Source organism: Salmo salar, chromosome ssa17, assembly GCF_905237065.1.
Source record: "Salmo salar chromosome ssa17, Ssal_v3.1, whole genome shotgun sequence".
In the NCBI taxonomy this organism is placed as follows: domain Eukaryota; kingdom Metazoa; phylum Chordata; class Actinopteri; order Salmoniformes; family Salmonidae; genus Salmo; species Salmo salar.
Genome location: NC_059458.1, coordinates 3808819 through 3830472, shown reverse-complemented (window position 1 = coordinate 3830472; position 21654 = coordinate 3808819). Strand labels below are relative to the sequence as shown.

Here is a 21654-nt window from a genome sequence, read left to right as displayed (position 1 = left end):
TTCAAACACAGATTCAACCAGAAAGACCAGAGAGGTTTTCCAATGCCTCGCAATGAAGGGCACCTATTGGTAAATTGGTTAAAAAAAGGCTGATGGTGACCTTAAAACAGTTAGAGTTTAATGGCTGTGATAGGAGAAAACTGAAGATGGATCAACAACACTGTAGTTACTCTGTACAGGAAGCCTGTACAGAATAAAAACATTCCAAAACATGCATCCTGTTTGCAACAAGGCATTAAAGTAATACTGCAAAAATTGTGGCAAAGCAATTAACTTTTGTCCTGAATACATAGTGTTATTATTGGTGAACAATATTAGGACCAAAGTGTAGTTTACATTGTTAAAGGGATATATCAGTGAAGGCCACCTCTTCCAGGGCAAAAGGAGATACCATATGTCTCTCTATACTCAGCCAAGGGGACGGAAGAATCATGTCTAAACCAATTTAGGATGGGGCAAAATGCTAGTGCCTGGAAATACAATTTATCGTTTGGTACGGATAGTCCTCCTAGGAATTTCCCTTTTTGTAAATGTGTTAATTTTTATCCAGGATAGCTTAGCTTGCCACCACAAACTTCCCTGATTTATTTGATTTATATGTTTGGTTGTAGGCCCACCACTTTTAACAACAATTCTGAGTACTCTGTATATTTTCACACCTCCCGGGAACCACCAAATCTGACAGCAAGGAAATCTCCAGTCCTTCCCAGCTTACTGCACCCTGTGTTGCGTGGTGACTTCTCGAAGTTGTAGCAGCTCAGCCATTGTTGGTGTGGCACTTCAGGGAGTCTTGGGTCATCTGATCACAGGATCATTCTCCTTGGTAGCCCCAATTGAGAGCCCAGTCTTCTCAACACTTCTCTCTGAAGCTCTGGGATGTCAATGTAGTCCTTTGTAGTTTTCAATGCGTAGACACTTCACCTTCGAAGCTTGCTATTGTAGAGTCTTCTTTAGCTGAAAGATATAACAATATTTGGTGATTATTTTGTCTATAGAATTGTATTACTATCAGTGCAGAAATGTAGTGTGCATTGCACCTAATGAAAATATAACAGCGATAACATGTATTATATTGTAATGAGTTCTAGTAAATGTAATTGTTTTAGTTTTACATCATACAAATACTTTTCACAATCTAGAGGACAACTAACACTTACATCATGTTGCCCTATGCGTTCTCCAAGGTTGGATGATGGTTACAAAGGCTGTAGTCAAGTGCTGCCAGTAGGGTTCCAGCCTCAGACTGGAGGAGGTAAAGCAAACTGTCTACATGAGTATGTTATTCTGGAATGTCTCCAGCTCAGATGAAGACCTAGATCAGGGTAGGCCTACTCCAGTCCTCGGGGGCCTGATTGGTATCACACTTTCCACCAGCCCTATAACTGTCACACCTTATTAAACTAATTGCATTCTAAACCGAAGACCATGAAAAGTTGATTATTGGAGTCAAGCTAGCTGGGGCAAAAGTGTGTCACCAATCAAGCCCCCGAGGACTGGTCACAACTTGTAGACTTGTTTACGTGCTGCTGTGCGATTTGTTGCTAACCTTACTTTGCTACCTGCCAACTTTATGTTTTTTACATTTTAATTATGGATTTATATTTACATTTTTCCCTCGCTCAACTTTTTTCATTCAACTTTTTTCACCCCGGACGCTTTATCTGGACGTGGTTCGTCAGGACCTCCACTAGCCCGAAGCTAAGTAGTAACATTAATATTATGCCCTCTAATTGCAGTCACTGTACTCATAATACAGGAGAACGATCGCCTTATGGCGAGGATAGCTGTGCTGCAAGCCCAGCTTCAGACGCAATCGTTAGGCAAGGGTAATTTAAGTGTAGGAAAGGATGAAACAGCGTCTGTGCCACCAGTAAGTACAGATAGTAACGTTAGTATAAATCCCCTCGCACAGTCCCCGCAGCCGGACAATTTTCTCATGGCTTCTGGAAGGAAATGCTGTAGGAAAGCCGACAGAAACTTTCAACCGGTTCTCCCCCTTAAGCAACGGATCAGAGGCAGAGCCTTCTCTGGTCTCTCCTCCTCCAGTTACGGTGTCTGAGACGCTGAAGCCTCCCACCATTAGCTCTGACAAGTTGAAAACCCAAGTCATTGATGACTCCATTACCCGCAATATTAGACTTAAAACGAATCATCCAGCGATCATACACTATTTACCAGGGTGCAGGGCTACCGATGTTAAGGCTATTCTGAAGCTGGTGCTGGCGAAGGCTAAAACTGGTGAGTGTAGAGAGTATAGGGATACTGTTATCCACGTCGGCAACAACGATGTTAGCATGAAACAGTCAGAGGTCACCAAGCGCAACATAGCTTCAGCGTGTAAATCAGCTAGAAAGATGTGTCGGCATCGAGTAATAGTCTCTGGCCCCCTCCCAGTTAGGGGGAGTGATGAGCTCTACAGCAGAGTCTCACAACTCAATCGCTGGTTTAAAACTGTTTTCTGCCCCTCCCAAAAGATAGAATTTGTAGATAATTGGCCCTCTTTCTGGGACTCACCCACAAACAGGACCAAGACTGGCCTGCTGAGGAGTGACGGACTCCATCCTAGCTGGAGGGGTGTTCTCGTCTTATCTACGAACATACACAGGGCTTTAACTACCCTATGAGATAGGGTTCACACCAGGCAGCATGCTGTTAGCCAGTCTACAGCTTAGTGGAGTCTGCCACTAGCACAGTCAGTGTAGTCAGCTCAGATATCAGCATTGGGACAGTGTCTGTGGTTCGATCTTGGTTGGGCAAAACAAAACATGGCGGTGTTTGGCCTGAGCAATCTCACTGGAATAAAGACCTCCTCCATTCCTGTCATTATTGAAAGAGATATTGATATCTCACATCTCAAAATAGGGCTACTTAATGTTAGATCCCTCACTTCCAAGGCAGTTATAGTCAATGAACTAATCACTGATCATAATCTTGATGTGATTGGCCTGACTGAAACATGGCTTAAGCCTGATGAATTTACTGTGTTAAATGAGGCTGTCACGTCCTGACCAGTGAAAAGGGTCATTTGCCATAGTAGTATCGTCAGGGCGTGGCAGGGGGGTTGTTTTGTGTGTTTGGGGTTTTTTTGGTTCAAGGGGAATTTGTTCTAGTTTTCATTTTCTATGCTTCGTTTTCCAGGTTTGGCCAAGTATGGTTTCCAATCAGAGGCAGGTGTCTTTCGTTGTCTCTGATTGGAAGCCATACTTAGGCAGCCTGTTTTCCTTTAGGTTTTGTGGGTGGTTATTTTCCGTTTAGTTGTTTTACCTGACGGAACGGTTGGTCGGTGTTATTTTGCTGTTTAAGTGTTCTCATAAAATAAATTAAGAATGAGCACTATCCACGCTGTGCCTTGGTCTTTTCACTACGACGCTTCTGACAGAGGCCTTACCTCCTGGTTACACTAGTGACCATATCCCCCAGGCATCCCGCAAAGGTGGAGGTGTTGCTAACATTCACGACAGCAAATGAACATTTACAAAATAAAATACGACTGCATTTTTGTCTTTTGAGCTTCTAGTCATGTAATCTATGCAGCCTACTCAATCACTTTTTTATAGCTACTGTTTACATGTGCCTCCTGGGCCATATACGGTGTTCCTCACTGATTTCCCTGAATTCCTTTCAGCCCTTGTAGTCATGGCAGATAATATTCACATTTTTGGTGACTTTAATATTCACATGGAAAAGTCACAGACCCACTCCAAAAGGCTTTTGGAGCCATCGTCGACTCAGTGGGTTTTGTCCAACATGTCTCCGGACCTACTCACTGCCACAGTCATACTCTGGACCTAGTTTTTTCTGTGGAATAAATATTGTGGATCTTAATGTTTTTCCTCATAATCCTGGACTATTGGACCACCATTTTATTACGTTTGCAATCGCAACAAATAATCTACTCACACCCCAACCAAGGATCATCAAAAGCCTGCTATAAATTCTTGGACAACCCAAAGATTCCAAGATGCCCTTCCAGACTCCCTCCACCTACTCAAGGACGTTAGAGTACAAAAATCAGTTAACCACCTAACTGAGGAACTCAATTTAACCTTGCGTAATACCCTAGATGCAGCCCTAAAAACAGCTCCCTGAAATACAGAAAATACCCCAGCTCTGAAGCAAGCTTCCAAAAAATTGGAACGGAAATGGCGCTACACCAAACTGGAAGTCTTCCGACTAGCTTGGAAAGACAGTACCTTGCAGTATCGAAGAGCCCTCACTGCTGCTCGATCATCCTGTTTTTCCAACTTAATTGAGGAAATTAACAATCAAAAATGTATTTTTTATACTGTCGCATAGTTAACCTGGACGGATCAAAAACGTACCCGATTTAATCTGGTTACTACTCCTGCCTAGAAACTAGAACATGCATATATTTAGTAGATTTGGATAGAAAACACTCCAAAGTTTCTAAAACGGTTTGAATGGTGTCTGTGAGTATAACAGAAGTCATATGGCAGGCTAAAACCTGAGAAGATTCCATACAGGAAGTGCCCTGTCTGACAATTTGTTGTCCTTCTGTTGCATCTCTATCGAAAATACAGCATCTGTGCTGTAACATGACACTTTCTAAGGCTTCCATTGGCTCTTTAAAGCCGCCAGAAAGTGGAATGAGGTGTCTGTTGTCTCTGGGCAAAGTACAGTAGCTCTGTTTGTGAGTGGTCAGCCTGGGGACAGTGAGACTGAGATGTGTGTTCACAAGACTTCTCCATGTTTTTCTTTCTCTCTCTGAATGAATACAACATTGCCCGGTTGGAATATTATCGCTATTTTACTAGAAAAGTAGCATAAAAATTGATTTTAAACAGCGTTTGACATGCTTCTAAGTACGGTAATGGAATATTTTGAATTTTTTTGTCACGAAATGCGCTCGCGCGTTACCCTTCAGATAGTGACCTGAATGCACGAACAAAACGGCGGTATTTGGATATAACTATGGATTATTTGGAACCAAAACAACATTTGTTGTTGAAGTAGAAGTCCTGGGAGTGCATTCTGACAAACAACAGCAAAGGTAATCCAATTTTTCTAATAGTAATTCTGAGTTTAGGTTGTCCCAAACTTGGTGGGTGTCAAATTAGCTAGCCGTGATGGCCGAGCTATGTACTGAGAATATTTCAAAATGTGCTTTCGCCGAAAAGCTATTTTAAAATCGGACATAGCGATTGCATAAAGGAGTTCTGTATCTATAATTCTTAAAATAATTGTTATGTATTTTGTCAACGTTTATCGTGAGTAATTTAGTAAATTCACCGGAAGTTTTCGGTGGGTATGCTAGTTCTGAACATCACATGCTAATGTAAAAAGCTGTTTTTTGATATAAATATGATTGAACAAAACATGCATGTATTGTATAACATAATGTCCTAGGAGTGTCATCTGATGAAGATCATCAAAGGTTAGTGCTGCATTTAGCTGTGTTTTGGGTATTTGTGATGCATGCTAGTTGCTTGGAAATATGTGGGTTTTTGTGTCTATGTACTCTCCTAACATAATCTAATGTTTTGCTTTCGCTGTAAAGCTTTTTGGAAATCGGACAATGTGGTTCGATTCAGGAGAAGTGTATCTATAAAATGATGTAAAATAATCCTATGTTTGAGAACTTTGAATTATGATATTTTGTGGTTTTAAATTTGGCGCTCTGATTTGTCACTGGCTGTTGAATAGTGTGGGACGATTTCATTCCACCTCCCCTAGAGAGGTTAACTAAAAGCAGCATTCCCCAAGAGAGGATGGCTTTCACTTCAGCAGTGATAAATTCATGAACTTCTTTGACAAAAGATCATGATCATTAGAAAGCAAATTACGGACTCCTCTTTAAATCTGCGTATTCCTCCAAAGCTCAGTTGTCCTGAGTCTGCACAACACTGCCAGAACCTAGGATCAAGGGAGACACTCAAGTGTTTTAGTACTATATCTCTTGACACATTGATGAAAATAATCATGGCCTCTAAACCTTCAAGCTGCATACCGGACCCTATTCCAACTAAACTACTAAAATAACTTTATCCTGTGCTTAGACCTCCTATGTTGAACATAATAAACGGCTCTCTATCCCCCGGATGTGTACCAAACTCACTAAAAGGGGCAATAATAAAGCCTCTCTTGAAAAAGCCAAACCTTGACCCAGAAAATATAAAAAACTATCGGCCTATATCGAATCTCCCATTCCTCTCAAAAATGTTAGAGCTGTTACGCAGCAACTCACTGCCTTCCTGGAGACAATGTATACGAAACGCTTCAGTCTGGTTTTAGACCCCATCATAGCACTAAGACTGCACTTGTGAATGTGGCAAACTACCTTTTAATGGCGTCAGACCAAGGCTCTGCATCTGTCCTCGTGCTCCTAGACCTTAGTGCTGCTTTTGATTTCAAGGTTTTATTGCTAACCTACAAAGCATTACATGGGCTTGCTCCTACCTATCTTTCCGATTTGGTCCTGCCATACATACCTACACGTACGCTACAGTCACAAGACGCAGGCCTCCTAATTGTCCCTAGAATTTCTAAGCAAACGGCTGGAGGCAGGGCTTTCTCCTATAGAGCTCCATTTTTATGGAATGGTCTGCCTATCCATGTGAGAGACGTAGACTCGGTCTCGACCTTTACGTTTTTATTGAAGACTCATCTCTTCAGTAGGTCCTATGATTGAGTGTAGTCTGGCACAGGAGTGTGAAGGTAAATGGAAAGGCACTGGAGCAACGAACCGCCCTTGCTGTCTCTGCCTGGCCGGTTCCCCAATCTCCACTGGGATTCTCTGCCTCTAACCCTATTACGGGGACTGAGTCACTGGCTTACTGATGCTCTTCCATGCTGTGCCTAGGAGGGGTGCGTCACTTGAGTGGGTTGAGTCACTGACGTGATCTTCCTGTCCTGGTTGGTGCCCCCCCTTGGGTTCGTTGCGTGGGGGAGATGTTTGTGGGCTATATACTCGGACTTGTCTCGGGTTAGTAAGTTGGTGGTTGAAGATATCCCTGTAATGGTGTGGGGCCTGTGCTTTGGCAAAGTGGGTGGGGTTATATCCTGTCTGTTTGGCCCTGTCCGGGGGTATCGTCGGACGGGGCCAAAGTGTCTCCCGACCCCTCCTGTCTCAGCCTCCAGTATTTATGCTGCAATAGTTTATGTGTTGGGGGTCTAGGGTCAGTCTGCTATATCTGGAGTATTTCTCCTGTCTTATCCAGTGTCCTGTGTGAATTTAAGTATGCTCTCTGTAATTCTCTCTCTTTTTCTCTCTCTTTTTCTCGCTCTCTCTCTCTCTAATTCTCTCTCTCGGAGGAGGAGGACCTGAGCCCTAGGACCATGCCTCAGGACTATCTGGCCTGATGACTCCTTGCTGTCTCCAGTCCACCTGGTCGTGCTGCTGCTCCAGTTTTAACTGTTCTGCCTGCGGCTATGGAACCCTGACCTGTTCACCGGACGTGCTAACGTGTCCCAGACCTGCTGTTTTCAACTCTCTAGAGACAGCAGGAGCGGTAGAGATACTCTGAATGATCGGCTATGAAAAGCCAACTGACATTTACTCCTGAGGTACCGACCTGTTGCACCCTCTACAACCACTGTGGTTATTATTATTTGACCCTGCTGGTCATGTATGAACATTTGAACATCTTGGCCATGTTCTGTTGTAATCTCCACCCGGCACAGCCAGAAGAGGACAAGGGCCACCCCTTGTAGCCTGGTTCCGCTCTAGGTTTCTTCCTAGGTTCCGGCCTTTCTAGGGGAGTTTTTCAGAGCCACCGTGTTTCTACACCTGCATTGCTTGCTGTTTGGGGTTTTAGGCTGGGTTTCTGTACAGCACTTTGTGACATCAGCTGATGTAAGAAGGCCTTTATAAATACATTTGATTGATTGGAGTTGACCATCCTAGATCAGAGATAAAACTAACTACATTTAGAATGTTGTGTAACAGCTGACTAAAGACATGGCATTCAGATCAAGAACACGCAAAGTGCAGCTAAGAACATTTACACGATAACACTTTTTGCAACTTTGCAGTATTTAGTTTTTTTGTGTGTTATTTCTTACATTATTAGCCCAGAACATTTTCTGTGTCATTACATACAGCCAGAAATAGCTTTTGGATATCAGAGTGGTGGTAACTCACCAGCATAATTTTTTTATTTAGCTAGGCAAGTCAGTTAAGAACAAATTCTTATTTACAGTGACAGCCTAAGAACAGTGGGTTAACTGCCTTGTTCAGGGGCAGAACAACAGATTTTTACCTTGTCAGCTCGGGGATTTGATCTAGCAACCTTTCGGTTACTGGCCCAACGCTCTAACCAATAGGCTACCTGCCACCCCTTACCACTCAAACGAGCCCAATATATTCATTTTGACAATAGGTATTCTGACGGTTAAAGCACCTGGGATGTTAGTCCATCTACTGAGGTCGGATTGAGTTGATTTGAGTATTTTGTAAAAGTTTCTGCCAATGGTTTTATCTAAGGAAGGAAGTATATATACTCCCAAATATTTTAAAGGGGAAACGATTGGGATTCCATAAATAGAGATGGAGCCCTCCGTTGGGGTCTTGAGGCAGTAGGCTGATTTGGTTAGATTCATTTTATAATTTGAGATTAAGATTAATTTCTCTATCATCTTCAATGCGTTTGGAAGCGATTGAGATACATTGTCTAGCAAAACACTGTCCACGTATAATGAGATGAAGTGATCACTAGATTTGAGGTAAATTGGTGTCATTTCCTTCGATTGACAAATTGTCTGGGCCGTAGGTTCCATGAATAATAAAAATAGCATAGGAGAAGTCGATGATATCATATTTAAGTCATTTCTTGCCGAATTGTGATTGTGGTCTTCAGTTCTGTCCCCAGAGAAGCTTCTGCTCCTGTCCTGCTCCAACACCTTCATTTAATAGCGGCATCAGTTGACATGTGGTAGTGCTGGTCTGGAATGAAAGCTGATGGTGTAGACAGTATCTTTATCTCTGTGGTATTGATCTGTCAGCAGTATTTTATCAGAGACTGAGAAAGAAGGATACTGGACGTACGCACGCACACAGACTAGAGGCCACAGTGTGTGAGGCTTGTTTCCATGCAGCCCTGGACCACTTCATACACTAATGGTGATTGGAGATTGAGAAAGTGACCTACAGCGATGCAGCCGTGATGACCCCAATAATGAGTCACGGTGAACTAGATCACGCAAGAGGAGCGAGGTCACCTCCTGTCACACTGACCTTTGACCTTGACAGCAGTGTGTGTGTTCTGTATCTACAGTAGTCATTGATTAGCTTGTGCAGGAAGTGTTATTGTGGACATGGAAAGTGGTGGCTGGTTCTCTGTCACACAGACACAACACACTCACAAGACACATTTAAACACATACTCTTTATTAAATATGACAGCTTATACAAAGATAGACTAAGATGAATAAAACAGACAATGTACATTTGTTTCGGCCACATTCGTTTCACTGGTTTAGTCAGTGAAACATTTACAACAAATAAACTTGAATAAATTTAAACATATTTAAATGTTCAAGTCATAGCAAACATAAAACAGTATTTACTTTAAAGTGCTTTACGGGTTTCTAATATACTTGACCTAGTAGCTCACTAGACACACATCTAACATAGGAAATAGGAGCTACATATCAGACTTCATGGGACAACATGAGATTAGGAAGCTTTATAGGGCAATATGGGACTGTGAAGCTTCTTAAGGCTGTTTGGGACTATGGGGGGCTGTGACTGGTTAGAGCCTGTAGAAAAGGTGGTGTGGTGTGTCTTGCTCAGGACATACATCCTAAACTTTTGAGCGAGAGAGAGAGTGAAAGAGTGAATGTGAGAGCGAGAGAGATAATTGAGAGTTTAGAGACACACAAGAATATAGGGATGATCACGGAGAGGGGATTGTAGATCAGCTCAGCTCATTGGGGACAGGAGTAATGACTCTAACTCAGAACAACAAGGTATTACAGACCTCCTTCCACCCTACCCACAGTCAGCACTTAAAACTCTTAAGTTTCTTCCACTACCTTGCATCTGACCCACATTCTGCTGTTAGCTGTGTATAGGTTGTCTTGTTGATAAATGTATTCAGATGTGGCTCTGCCTGTGTTGCTTGTTGATTACGTTATTCAGCTGTAGCTGTCTGTTTGTTGGTTGCCGATAAAGTTATTCAGCCGTAGCTGTGCGGGCTACGGGGGTTGATGGGGGAGGAGTCTTGTCTCCCACTCTGTCCAATCAGCTGGTAGAGTCGGTGACTGAGGTTCTGAACTTGACAGGTTCCCAGGACACACCCCACCCTCATCAGCTGACCCTGGCCACGCCCACCGCTACCGTTGGCATGACGGCGACTCCGTGACGTCCCCTCTCTAGAGAGGTGGTAGTTCTGGTCAGGCAGTGGACTGGATAGCTTGGCCAGTGGGCCTTCATGGTCAGGCATTAGGTTAGACTGCCTCGGGGGTCCTTTAGGGAGCAGGGCCCTCCAGACGGCCCATCTGTTTCTAAGGGCAACGCTGTCGTCCAGGGCAACAGTCGGGCTGACAACCGTCGCCATAGTGAGAGACGAAGACGACCCAGGTGTCCAGGAGGTTCTGGATAATATAAACCTAAGAGAGAAAGAGAGAGACAGTCACATACATGCCGCAAAAACACGTACACACACACACACACGCACACACACACCAGTCAGGTACAGCAGTCAGGTACAGCAATTACTACTTGGATTTCTGAGTGTAATTTGAGCATTGAGACGAGGAGGAATGTTTCAGACACACTCGGAACAGGTGTCCTGAGGAGAGCTGAGAGAGGCAGAGAGCGAGAGACCTCGCTCCAGAAATATGCTGTGCAAGAACCTCATATTCCAGACACAAATTAACTTGGCTTTTTTAATATACTGTATAGGAGAAAATGTCCAGTTATACAACTCATACAGAAATGAGTGTCATGCTTATTAATGTTTCTATATTTAAGTTAAAGCCTTACGAGACATTTCTAGGTATTCAGTCAATGATTGCAGTCTCATATGATTAGTAATGTATTTACAGTTAATCAACAACACCTCTTTATTTTTTAAGTCTTAAGAAATGTCTAAACAACACACACCAGAGAGAGAGTGAGAAAGAGGAGGGGGAGAGACTTCCTGAGACCTACTCAGTCAAGAGCCTCTACTCCTCTTCTCTATTTTAATGCTTCATCTTTTATACTTAGGCTTTTCACCTCCCTCCCTCCCCTCCTTTCTTGTCTCTCACTCTACTACAATGGCCTCTCCCCTCATTTTCACCCCACTCTCTCTTCATTCCCTCCCTCCTTTATCCAGCAGTCTGAGTGGCAGTAAGAGGCTGTCTGATGAGTTGTGTGACCTGCCTGAGCGATTATGCAACACACAGACACACACACAGCCAGCCACCTACCCACCCACACACTAAAGACACGCTGTACTCGGTGTACGAATTACCCTGCATGAGCCATGAGCTCCCATAAAGGCAACAAAAGTTAAACTTTGGGTCGGTGTCTCTAAATAATGCTAATTTAACCATTTGATTTAAATGCAATTTTGTACTGCTACAGTGGTAAATATGAAAATAAAAACGTATTCTAAATTGAACGAACACCCCCACCTCTCTCTGTCATGGTTTAAACTGTAATTCAGCCACTTTTCATGTTTCCCGACTTTCCTTTTTACAAAAAAGACGCATCAATTAATTCAGGTTACAATCGTTGAATGTCATTACACTTTATGGTGTTGTGTAACAGCTGTGTCTTTCCATTCATCAAACGGCGAGTGCACAGTGTACTGTTTGGATGCTGGAATTATTTTGCAGTGGACGAATGTGCGCAAGTAGCCTACTTTTTGAAGGAATTTGTTTGACAATCACATGAAAACATCATGACTGGTTGCGTTCATGCCACATTAAAAGTTACTACATTTTACAGTTAAATTGCCGTTTTTATTAGGTCCATAAAAAAATGGGTGCACATGCAAATGTGTCCACACATAGGAGGTCCCGTGAAGAAAACAGAGGTCCCTCCAAATGTCATGATATAATTCACTTTGACTGTACTGCTAAAACAGTCCTTTTCTGTGTCTATCCCTCTGTCAGCCTATGTTTGTATGTGCGTGCGGGGATCACACAGCGCGTTGCAACATTAGTGTTTATGTTACCTGAACCCTTTTACACACAAAAAAATATTAGTCCGTGAATGGGTAATGGCCTGTGAGTGTGCGTGTTGATAACAGGAGACACAGTGTCTGCTTCAGAGTCTCATTCATCTCTTTCATCTGACAACCTACACACACACACACACACACCAAACAAAAGTAAAAGCAACTCTGACTGGTAACATGAAAATCCATGGTTTAGTCCTATGTAAAAGAGACCTAGCCTGGAATCTTGAATGTCTCTCTGTTTCACTACTATTTCACTTCACTGATTCAGTTCCACTAATAGAAGGCCATTTTGAATACTGCAGAAAATAAATGGTCCAATCAGCGTCTCCTCAGAAACGATGGTAGGTTTTAGAAAGACTTAGTTAGAGGAGGGTGACACTAATTCAGGTCTCGGATCAGGTGACTCCACTGTACGATGGGCTAGCCAACCCTACCTAGTTAGCACCCTTCCATCCCTCAATTGTCTTCCTCCAGATGCCGTCATTCTAATGTGACGAGTGTGCATAAGCTATATCAACTCATGGAGGGATTACAAACAGTCCATGTTCTCATTACTCTCTATGCCATTTGCATGTGTACTGTAGCTGTTATTTTATGGCATTAGTTGACAAAATGAAGATTTCACTGTTATTGTTTACTTTTACTGTCACACTCTAGAAAAACAAGCTTTTGTTATGAGCTCAAACCATTTTCAACACCATCTGCCCAAACTATAGTGTATGTGAGGTAATGTAGGCTGGTATGCAGGCCTATCTTTAATATCCAGTAATCCAGTGTGTTATTCTCTGAAGGGACATCATGACCCCGTGGAAAATGGCTGCCATATTAAACCACACAGGTCAACGGTCACAGAGACACACACATTCTCTCTGTTTCCAGACCCACTGGACATCAGTGAAATGTTAAACGTTAGCTGTGCATTAGTAGGACAAACACGTGCACCCTACACCTGACTTCCTGGCAGTTATAGTGTTTTCTTATGCTCTATGCACCATTAAGACACACAGACACACACACACACACACACCTCTCTACCGGTTTGGAGCGCCAGGACCACCTGGGGATCGTGTCAGAACAAGGTCGTCTCCGGAAGAAAAAGGCACTTGGCACCAAAATGTAGGCCACTGACCAACCACCATCCGCTACTTGTGTGTGTGTGTGACATATGATTCCCTCAGATTACACAGACCCACAAAGAATTTGAAAACAAATATAATTTTGATAAACTCTCATATCTATTAGGTGAAAGAGAGAGAGAGTGATTGAGAGAGAGAACAAGAGAGAGGTGGTGATGGCCCCCTCTATGTGACTAACAACGATTGACTGGTGTGGAAATAAAGATAAAGGTTGGGTGGAGAGAATGAGAAACAGCTACTGTGTCTGATCAAATGATAAAGTCTGCAGAGATCTGATGAAATACTGATTCTAGCATCAGACTACTGTACCAGATCACTACCTCTGAATACGGAGGGGCTGTGTGTGTGCGTGTGCGTACGTCCATTTGTGTGAATAAAGAGCTACTCTTGCATTCCTCCCAGGTTAGACCCCAGCATGAGCCCTGAACCAAAGAGAAGCACACACCAACCATCTTTCACACACCAACCACTTCAGATGAGAGAAACACTACTTCCCTACTTCTCCTTCCTCTCCTCCGCCTGTCCTTTTCAACTCTTTACATGTCTCATTTATTTTACATTTTAGTCATTTAGCAGACACTCTTATCTAGAGTGATTGGTTCCCCCGTGGGAATCAAACCCACCATGCTGGCGTTGAAAGCGTAATGCTCTACCAACTGAGCCACACAGGACCTTTATCACTGTAAGACACCCACCACACGCACATATCCACATGTGACAGGTTATAATAAACATGTGTAATGTTGGGTGGAGGACTGGAGAAACACTGTGGTAAGATACCATAACTAGAACCTGCTTCATTAGTTAGCATTCAAAACACAGCTTCCAGAGAGATACTGGTCACTACAGTTGGTCTCTGATAAAGCAATTTACTTCCTACTATAAACACACACCAACACAACTGTCCACACAACACTAAGCAACACACTGCCCCTCAACCTTCCCTCACAAACTGAGGTGTTAATATTGTGTATCCGTTTTCCCAATCCTTATTAAATCACAACGGAAACAAACACACACGCACACACCCGCACAGCCCTCCACCTCCCTCATTCATTATACAGGGTCATTCTACCGGGGGCTTTTAGAGGAATTACCTCATTCTGTTGTTGTAACCTTTTCACACATAACTTACTGCCACTGCAATGGCCAGACAGAGAGAGAGGTTAGGGGCAGGGTGTGTGTGTGTGTAAAATAAAGAGGGGAGGGGGGGGGTATAATTTATGTTCCATCTCTCCCTTCCACCTAATACACTGAAGCAGACACACACATCGCAAAGACAGATATGATGAACCAAACAATGAACACAGAGGTTGGCCCACAGCTCTGTCTGAATCAATATCATTAGTTCATACTGTCTCTTCTTAAATATGTTGCATTATGGACTGCTTGATCTCCATCCTTCAAAATAATAATAATGTAGACACCTTATTTTGCCTTGCACCCTCACCTCCTAAAACCTAGGACTAGCATACTGTAATTTGATTGATTTACTACAGTAGTCTAGAGGTTTGTAGCAAAACGATGTTATATCAGTCACAGTGATAGTGTGAAGTGGCCTTACCTGTGTGGCTGTGTCCGGGCTGGCCGCGGCAGGGCCAGGGTGTGTGTCTCCACGGTTAGCAGGCTAAGGCAGCAGAGCCATGCCGGGAACAGTGAGGGCATGGCGGCAAGCGGGAGTCACAACCCTCGGGTACAGGTTAGAACAGGACAGAAAAGCTCAACTGAAGAAAAACTCCACTGTTCTCAGGCAAAGGCAGAATCTCCCCTCACTGAGTTTAGTCAGCGCACCTGTTGAAGTCTAGAAGAAACATACTTGGAATTCCTTAAATTAAGTAACTATCAGTATATCATAACTAAGGTATTTAGTTGTAAACTAATTGCGTGACAAAATAGCAGCAATTTTGCGAAATTCAATGGCAAAACAATGCGTCAAGATTTCATGACAAAAACATTTAAATCAACTTTTCAACTGTTTAAATTATTTAGAATATCGCTTTCCTGATTGAAAATCACCTAAACAAGATTATATTAACAGTCCTAGTAGGCTACTAACCTAGTTTGGTGTTAATAATTATCAGTGTAGTCTCGGTTGCGTCTTGCGGGTTCAGACAGAACTCTGGAGATAGTGCGCTGGCATGGCGCGCCTTTATAGTTCGGGAGCAGGGCCTGATTAATGCAGGGGCTTAAAGGGCTGAAGCCCCGGCACCCCAGCCCGTAAGGGGCCCTTGAGGTAGAGAAACATTTTGAAAAAAAATGTTTTACTGCAACCGCCAACCACAGGAGCCCGCTTTCAATGAGTGTAGATAGCCTGCTGCTGCTAATCATCAGCTGTGGGAGGAGAGGAAGTGGGGGGACCCTGCTTTGATTGGGGACAATAAAAGGCCACTCTTAAATGTGCATTTTTGTCACACAACAAAATGCCACAAATGTCTCAAGTTTTGAGGGAGCGTGAAATTGGCATGCTGACTGCAGGAATGTCCACCAGAGCTGTTAACCTGTTGGGGGTAGGGGGCAGTATTGACACGGTCAGATAAAAAACGTACCCGATTTAATCTGGTTACTACTCCTGCACAGTAACTAGAATATGCATATAATTATTGGCTTTGGATAGAAAACACCCTAAAGTTTCTAAAACTGTTTGAATGGTGTCTGTGAGTATAACAGAACTCATATGGCAGGCAAAAACCTGAGAGGATTCTGAACAGGAAGTGGCCTGTCTGACAAGTTGTTGTTCATCTTGGCTCTTTTTATTGAAGACTGAGGATCTTTGCTGTAACGTGACACTTCCTACGGCTCCCATAGGCTCTCAGAGCCCGGGAAAAAGCTGAATGATATCGAGGCAGCCCCAGGCTGAAACACATTTACGCTTTTGGCAAGTGGCCGATCAGAGGACAATGGGCTTAGGCGCGTGCCCGAGTCGACCCCATGCTTTATTTTCTTTCGTCTGTTTACCTAAATGCAGATTCCCGGTCGGAATATTATCGCTTTTTACGAGAAAAATGGCATAAAAATTGATTTTAAACAGCGGTTGACATGCTTCGAAGTACGGTAATGGAATATTTAGAATTTTTTGGTCACGAAATGCACCATGCTCGTCACCCTTATTTACCCTTTCGGATAGTGTCTTGAACGCACGAACAAAATGCCGCTATTTGGATATAACAATGGATTATTTGGGACCAAACCAACATTTGTTATTGAAGTAGAAGTCCTGGGAGTGCATTCTGACGAAGACAACAAAGGTAATAACATTTTTCTTATAGTAAATCTGACTTTGGTGAGTGCTAAACTTGCTGGGTGTCTAAATAGCTAGCCCTGTGATGCCGGGCTATCTACTGAGAATATTGCAAAATGTGCTTTCACCGAAAAGCTATTTTAAAATCGGACATATCGAGTGCATAGAGGAGTTCTGTATCTATAATTCTTAAAATAATGGTTATGCTTTTTGTGAACGTTTATCGTGAGTAATTTAGTAAATTTTTTGTAAATTCACCGGAAGTTTGCGGGGGGTATTCGTCCCACTGGCCCTAGAGAAGTTAACAGAGAATATAATCTTGAATTATCTACGATTAGCCACCTCCAACGTGATTTTAGAGAAACCGTCTCAGGGAAGCTCATCTGCGTGCTCGTTGTCCTCACCAGGGTCTTGACCTAACTGAAGATCTCCGTCATAACAAACTTCAGTAAGCAAATGCGCACCTTCAATGGCCTCTGGCACGCTGGAGAAGTGTGCTCTTCATGGATGAATCCCAGTTTCAACTGTACATGTCAGATGGTAGACAGCGTGTATGGCGTGTGTGGGAGAACGGTTTGCTGATGTCAACTTTGTAAACAGAGTGCCCCGCGGTGGTGGTGGGGTTATAGTATGGGCATGCATAAGCTACAAACAACGAACTCAATTGCGTTTTAACATTGGCAATTTGAATGCACATGGATACTGTGACAAAATCCTGAGGCCCATTGTCATGCCATTCATCCGCTGTCATCACCTCATGTTTCAGCACGATAATGCACAGCCCCATGTCGCAAGGATCTGTACAAAATTCCTGGAAGCTGAAAATGTCTCAGTTCTTCCATGGCCTGCATACTCACCACCCATGTTTGGAACGCTCGGGAATCGACGTATGTGACAGGGTATTCCAGTTCCCATCAAGGTGAATGCACCAATTTGTAAGTCGCTCTGGATAAGAGCCTCTGCTAAATGACTTAAATGTAAATGTAAATATCCAGCAACTTCGCAAAACCATTAAAGAGGAGTGGGTCAACATTCCACAGGCCACAATCAACAGCCTGATCAACTCTATGCGAAGGAGATGTGTCGCACTGCATGATGGCAGACAGTAACACCAGATACTGACTGGTTTTCTGATCCACACTCCTACTTTTTTTTAAGGTATCTGTGGCCAACAGAGGCATATCTGTGTTCCCAGCCATATGAAATCCATAGATTAGGGCGGGGGGTTAGAATAGTTATGCACGCTCAAGTTTTCAGTTTTTTTGTCTTATTTCTTGTTTGTTTCACAACAAAAAAAATATTTTGCATCTTCAAAGTGGTAGGCATGTTGTGTAAATCAAATGATACAAACCTCCCAAAAATCTATTTTAATTCCAGGTTGTAAGACAACAAAATAGGAAAAATGCCAAGGGGGTGAATACTTTCACAAGCCACTGTAGTAAAGTACAGATACCCCCCCCCAAAAAAAAATCACTTAAGTGGTACTTAAAAGTATTTTTACTTAAGTACTTTACACCACTGCCTAAAGCCAACATTGCCATTAGCTGCACGGAGCTGCATTAAGAGAAATTACATGCAGCCTTGTTTACAAGTTCGAACATACATTTTCAATTATTTCTATATAGCCTACACTTTCTCGTTCTGAACTTGACGTAGTTCAGAATGAGTGGGATGGGTGTGACTACATGACAATGAGCACATGGTCAGCTTCTCCCATTTTTGACAGCTCCAACGCATTTACACCTCCAACATCGCCAAAACATCAGGGTGTTAGTTATCACCAGGCTAGACCTTAAAGGAGCATTGGAGATAAAACATAATTTTCCTGATTTTTTTATAGGCTATTTCCAGTTGTTTAAATTACTTAAGTAAAAATACTTTAAAGTACTATTTAAGTCGTTTTTTGGGGTATATGTAGTTCACTATTTATATTTTTGACAACTTTTACTTTTACTTCACTATATTCCTAAAGAAAATAATGTACTTTTTACTCCATACATTTTCCCTGACACCCAAAAGTACTCGTCACATTTTGAATACTTAGCAGGACAGAAAATGGTCTAATTTGCACACTTATCAAGACAACATCCCTGGTCATCCCTACTGCCTCTGATCTGGCGGACTCACTAAACATAAGTGCTTTGTTTTTAAATTATGTCTGAGTGTTGGCGTGTGAAAATTGTGCCATCTGGTTTGCTTAATATAAGGATTTCTTTTTTATTCGTACTTTTACTTTTGATACTTAAGTATATTTTAGCAACTACATTTACTTTTGATACTTAAATACACTGCTCAAAAAAATAAAGGGAACACTAAAATAAGACATCCTAGATCTGAATGAATGAAATAATCTTATTAAATACTTTTTTCTTTACATAGTTGAATGTGCTGACAACAAAATCACACAAAAATAATCAATGGAAATCCAATTTATCAACCCATGGAGGTCTGTATTTGGAGTCACACTCAAAATTAAAGTGGAAAACCACACTACAGGCTGATCCAACTTTGATGTAATGTCCTTAAAACAAGTCAAAATGAGGCTCAGTAGTGTGTGTGGCCTCCACGTGCCTGTATGACCTCCCTACAACGCCTGGGCATGCTCCTGATGAGGTGGCGGATGGTCTCCTGAAGGATCTCCTCCCAGACTTGGACTAAAGCATCCGCCAACTCCTGGACAGTCTGTGGTGCAACGTGGCGTTGGTGGATGGAGCGAGACATGATGTCCCAGATGTGCTCAATTGGATTCAGGTCTGGGGAACGGGCGGGCCAGTCCATAGCATCAATGCCTTCCTCTTGCAGGAACTGCTGACACACTCCAGCCACATGAGGTCTAGCATTGTCTTGCATTAGGAGGAACCCAGGGCCAACCGCACCAGCATATGGTCTCACAAGGGGTCTGAGGATCTCATCTCGGTACCTAATGGCAGTCAGGCTACCTCTGGCGAGCACATGGAGGGCTGTGCGGCCCCCCAAAGAAATGCCACCCCACACCATGACTGACCCACCGCCAAACCGGTCATGCTGGAGGATGTTGCAGGCAGCAGAATGTTCTCCACGGCGTCTCCAAACTCTGTCACGTCTGTCACGTGCTCAGTGTGAACCTGCTTTCATCTGTGAAGAGCACAGGGCGCCAGTGGCGAATTTGCCAATCTTGGTGTTCTCTGGCAAATGCCAAACGTCCTGCATGGTGTTGGGCTGTAAGCACAACCCCCACCTGTGGACGTCGGGCACTCATACCACCCTCATGGAGTCTGTTTCTGACCGTTTGAGCAGACACATGCACATTTGTGGCCTGCTGGAGGTCATTTTGCAGGGCTCTGGCAGTGCTTCTCCTGCTCCTCCTTGCACAAAGGTGGAGGTAGCGGTCCTGCTGCTGGGTTGTTGCCCTCCTACGGCCTCCTCCACATCTCCTGATGTACTGGCCTGTCTCCTGGTAGCGCCTCCATGCTCTGGACACTACGCTGACAGACACAGCAAACCTTCTTGCCACAGCTCGCATTGATGTGCCATCCTGGATGAGCTGCACTACCTCAGCCACTTGTGTGGGTTGTAAACTCTGTCTCATGCTACCACTAGAGTGAAAGCACCGCCAGCATTCAAAAGTGACCAAAACATCAGCCAGGAAGCATAGGAACTGAGAAGTGGTCTGTGGTCACCACCTGCAGAACCACTCCTTTATTGGGGGTGTCTTGCTAATTGCCTATAATTTCCACCTGTTGTCTATTCCATTTGCACAACAGCATGTGAAATTTATTGTCAATCAGTGTTGCTTCCTAAGTGGACAGTTTGATTTCACAGAAGTGTGATTGACTTGGAGTTACATTGTGTTGTTTAAGTGTTCCCTTTATTTTTTTAGCAGTATATATATTGTGTAGTTGAACTGCATAAGTGTTGCTCTCCACTTTCTGGAGGACCAAGTTTTGAAATCAGTAGAATTAGAGTATGATAGCTAAAGAGATGGAGAAAAACCTGTCTCCGGATTACATCTTCAAACTAAGTAAGGGCAACCGTGGCATCCGTCACAGGGAGAAGCATCCATTCCATCTATATGAGTAAGATCGACTAGCTAGCTACATTTTCAGTTATTACACATTTCTAATTTTGACAGAAAGTTGTTTTCGTTTCAAGTTAAAGTGTACTATTAGCTAGCTAGCTAACGTTAGCTGGCTGGCTTGCTAGCTAATGTTACGTGTGTGATCTGTGTAGTAATATTATTTGTATCTCAGAGCCATTTGCTTTGCTAGTTATAGCCTAATGTTAGCTAGCTAACGTTGAACCTGATTTGTTAGCTACCTGCAGATTCATGCAGGGTTGTAACTTCATGAGTTGGGATTATGGTTCATTGTTTAGCTAGCTAGCTACATCTCTTAACAAAAGACTACACTATGCAAGTATCCATTTCAATAGGGTAAGTAAAATGGTCAGTGAGCTGTGATCTGATTATACTAGACCAATGTCTGTTCATCTGGGTAAGGGGGTGGGCTCTAGACCATCTTATCAGCCAATCAGGGCTGTGTATGTAAATATCTTCAAATGTGTTTCCTAATGCCCACAAATTCAGTTCTGAGCATTTCAAGTACCAAAGGAGGCTCAGGGAAATAAATGGTAAAAAATATATATTTTTGAGTAAAAAAAAAAAAGATTAAATAAACACACACAGTGATTTATTAGACATAGTGATGATAAAAAAAAATATTACAAAGACTGCATGGGGGCTTTAAAAGCAAAGTTCCTGTGTTAGTGGAAACTGTGTTCACGTTAAACTCTGACAAAGTCAGCTGAGTCAATAGGAAATTGCCTATACATTTCTATCGCGCAATCTGTAACGCTTCAGCAATACAGATAGAATAGAGCCCTGGACTGTTTTTTTCAGACTTCTAGCTGTGTGGGAACTGGAAAGCACTCGAAATGTTTTTATAGGCCCCCATACATTCTGTATTAACTCATGCCCACTGTATAAAGGCCGTTGTAAAGGAGCTATGAGCTGCTATAAATGGTTAGAGATCCAGAGTGTACAGCATAATTTTTTAAGTGTTGGAAATGTCTAATGTGTTAATTCTCTATGATGATATAGAGATTGATATTAGAGAGATTAGAGATATACTGGATGTGAGATGGGTCACCCCACAGACAGTAAAAAGTCTTG

At 42.9% G+C, this 21654-nt stretch overlaps 1 protein-coding gene and 1 long non-coding RNA gene across 4 annotated transcripts; both read right to left on the bottom strand.

The window, feature by feature from the left end:
* Positions 1-355: 355 nt before the first annotated feature.
* LOC106561250 (uncharacterized) lies at positions 356-2280 on the bottom strand. Its single transcript, XR_001318753.2, has 3 exons — positions 2176-2280; positions 1158-1243; positions 356-954 (listed from the first exon to the last, which is right to left on the bottom strand). It is a non-coding gene; the product is annotated as an uncharacterized lncRNA (long non-coding RNA).
* A 7045-nt stretch (positions 2281-9325) lies between these two features.
* On the bottom strand, positions 9326-15522 carry adm2b (adrenomedullin 2b). 3 transcript variants are annotated; one of them, XM_014124988.2, is made up of 3 exons: positions 15324-15522; positions 14832-15092; positions 9326-10569 (listed from the first exon to the last, which is right to left on the bottom strand). In XM_014124988.2, the coding sequence occupies exons 2-3, from the start codon at positions 14930-14932 to the stop codon at positions 10137-10139; spliced, it is 534 nt and encodes a 177-aa protein (XP_013980463.2). In that variant the 5' UTR covers positions 14933-15092; positions 15324-15522; the 3' UTR covers positions 9326-10136. The 3 variants fall into 3 exon arrangements, with proteins under 3 accessions (XP_013980463.2, XP_013980464.2, XP_013980460.2); XM_014124989.2 differs by having other exon boundaries at positions 14832-15082; XM_014124985.2 differs by having other exon boundaries at positions 14832-15068; positions 15324-15516.
* Positions 15523-21654: the final 6132 nt, after the last annotated feature.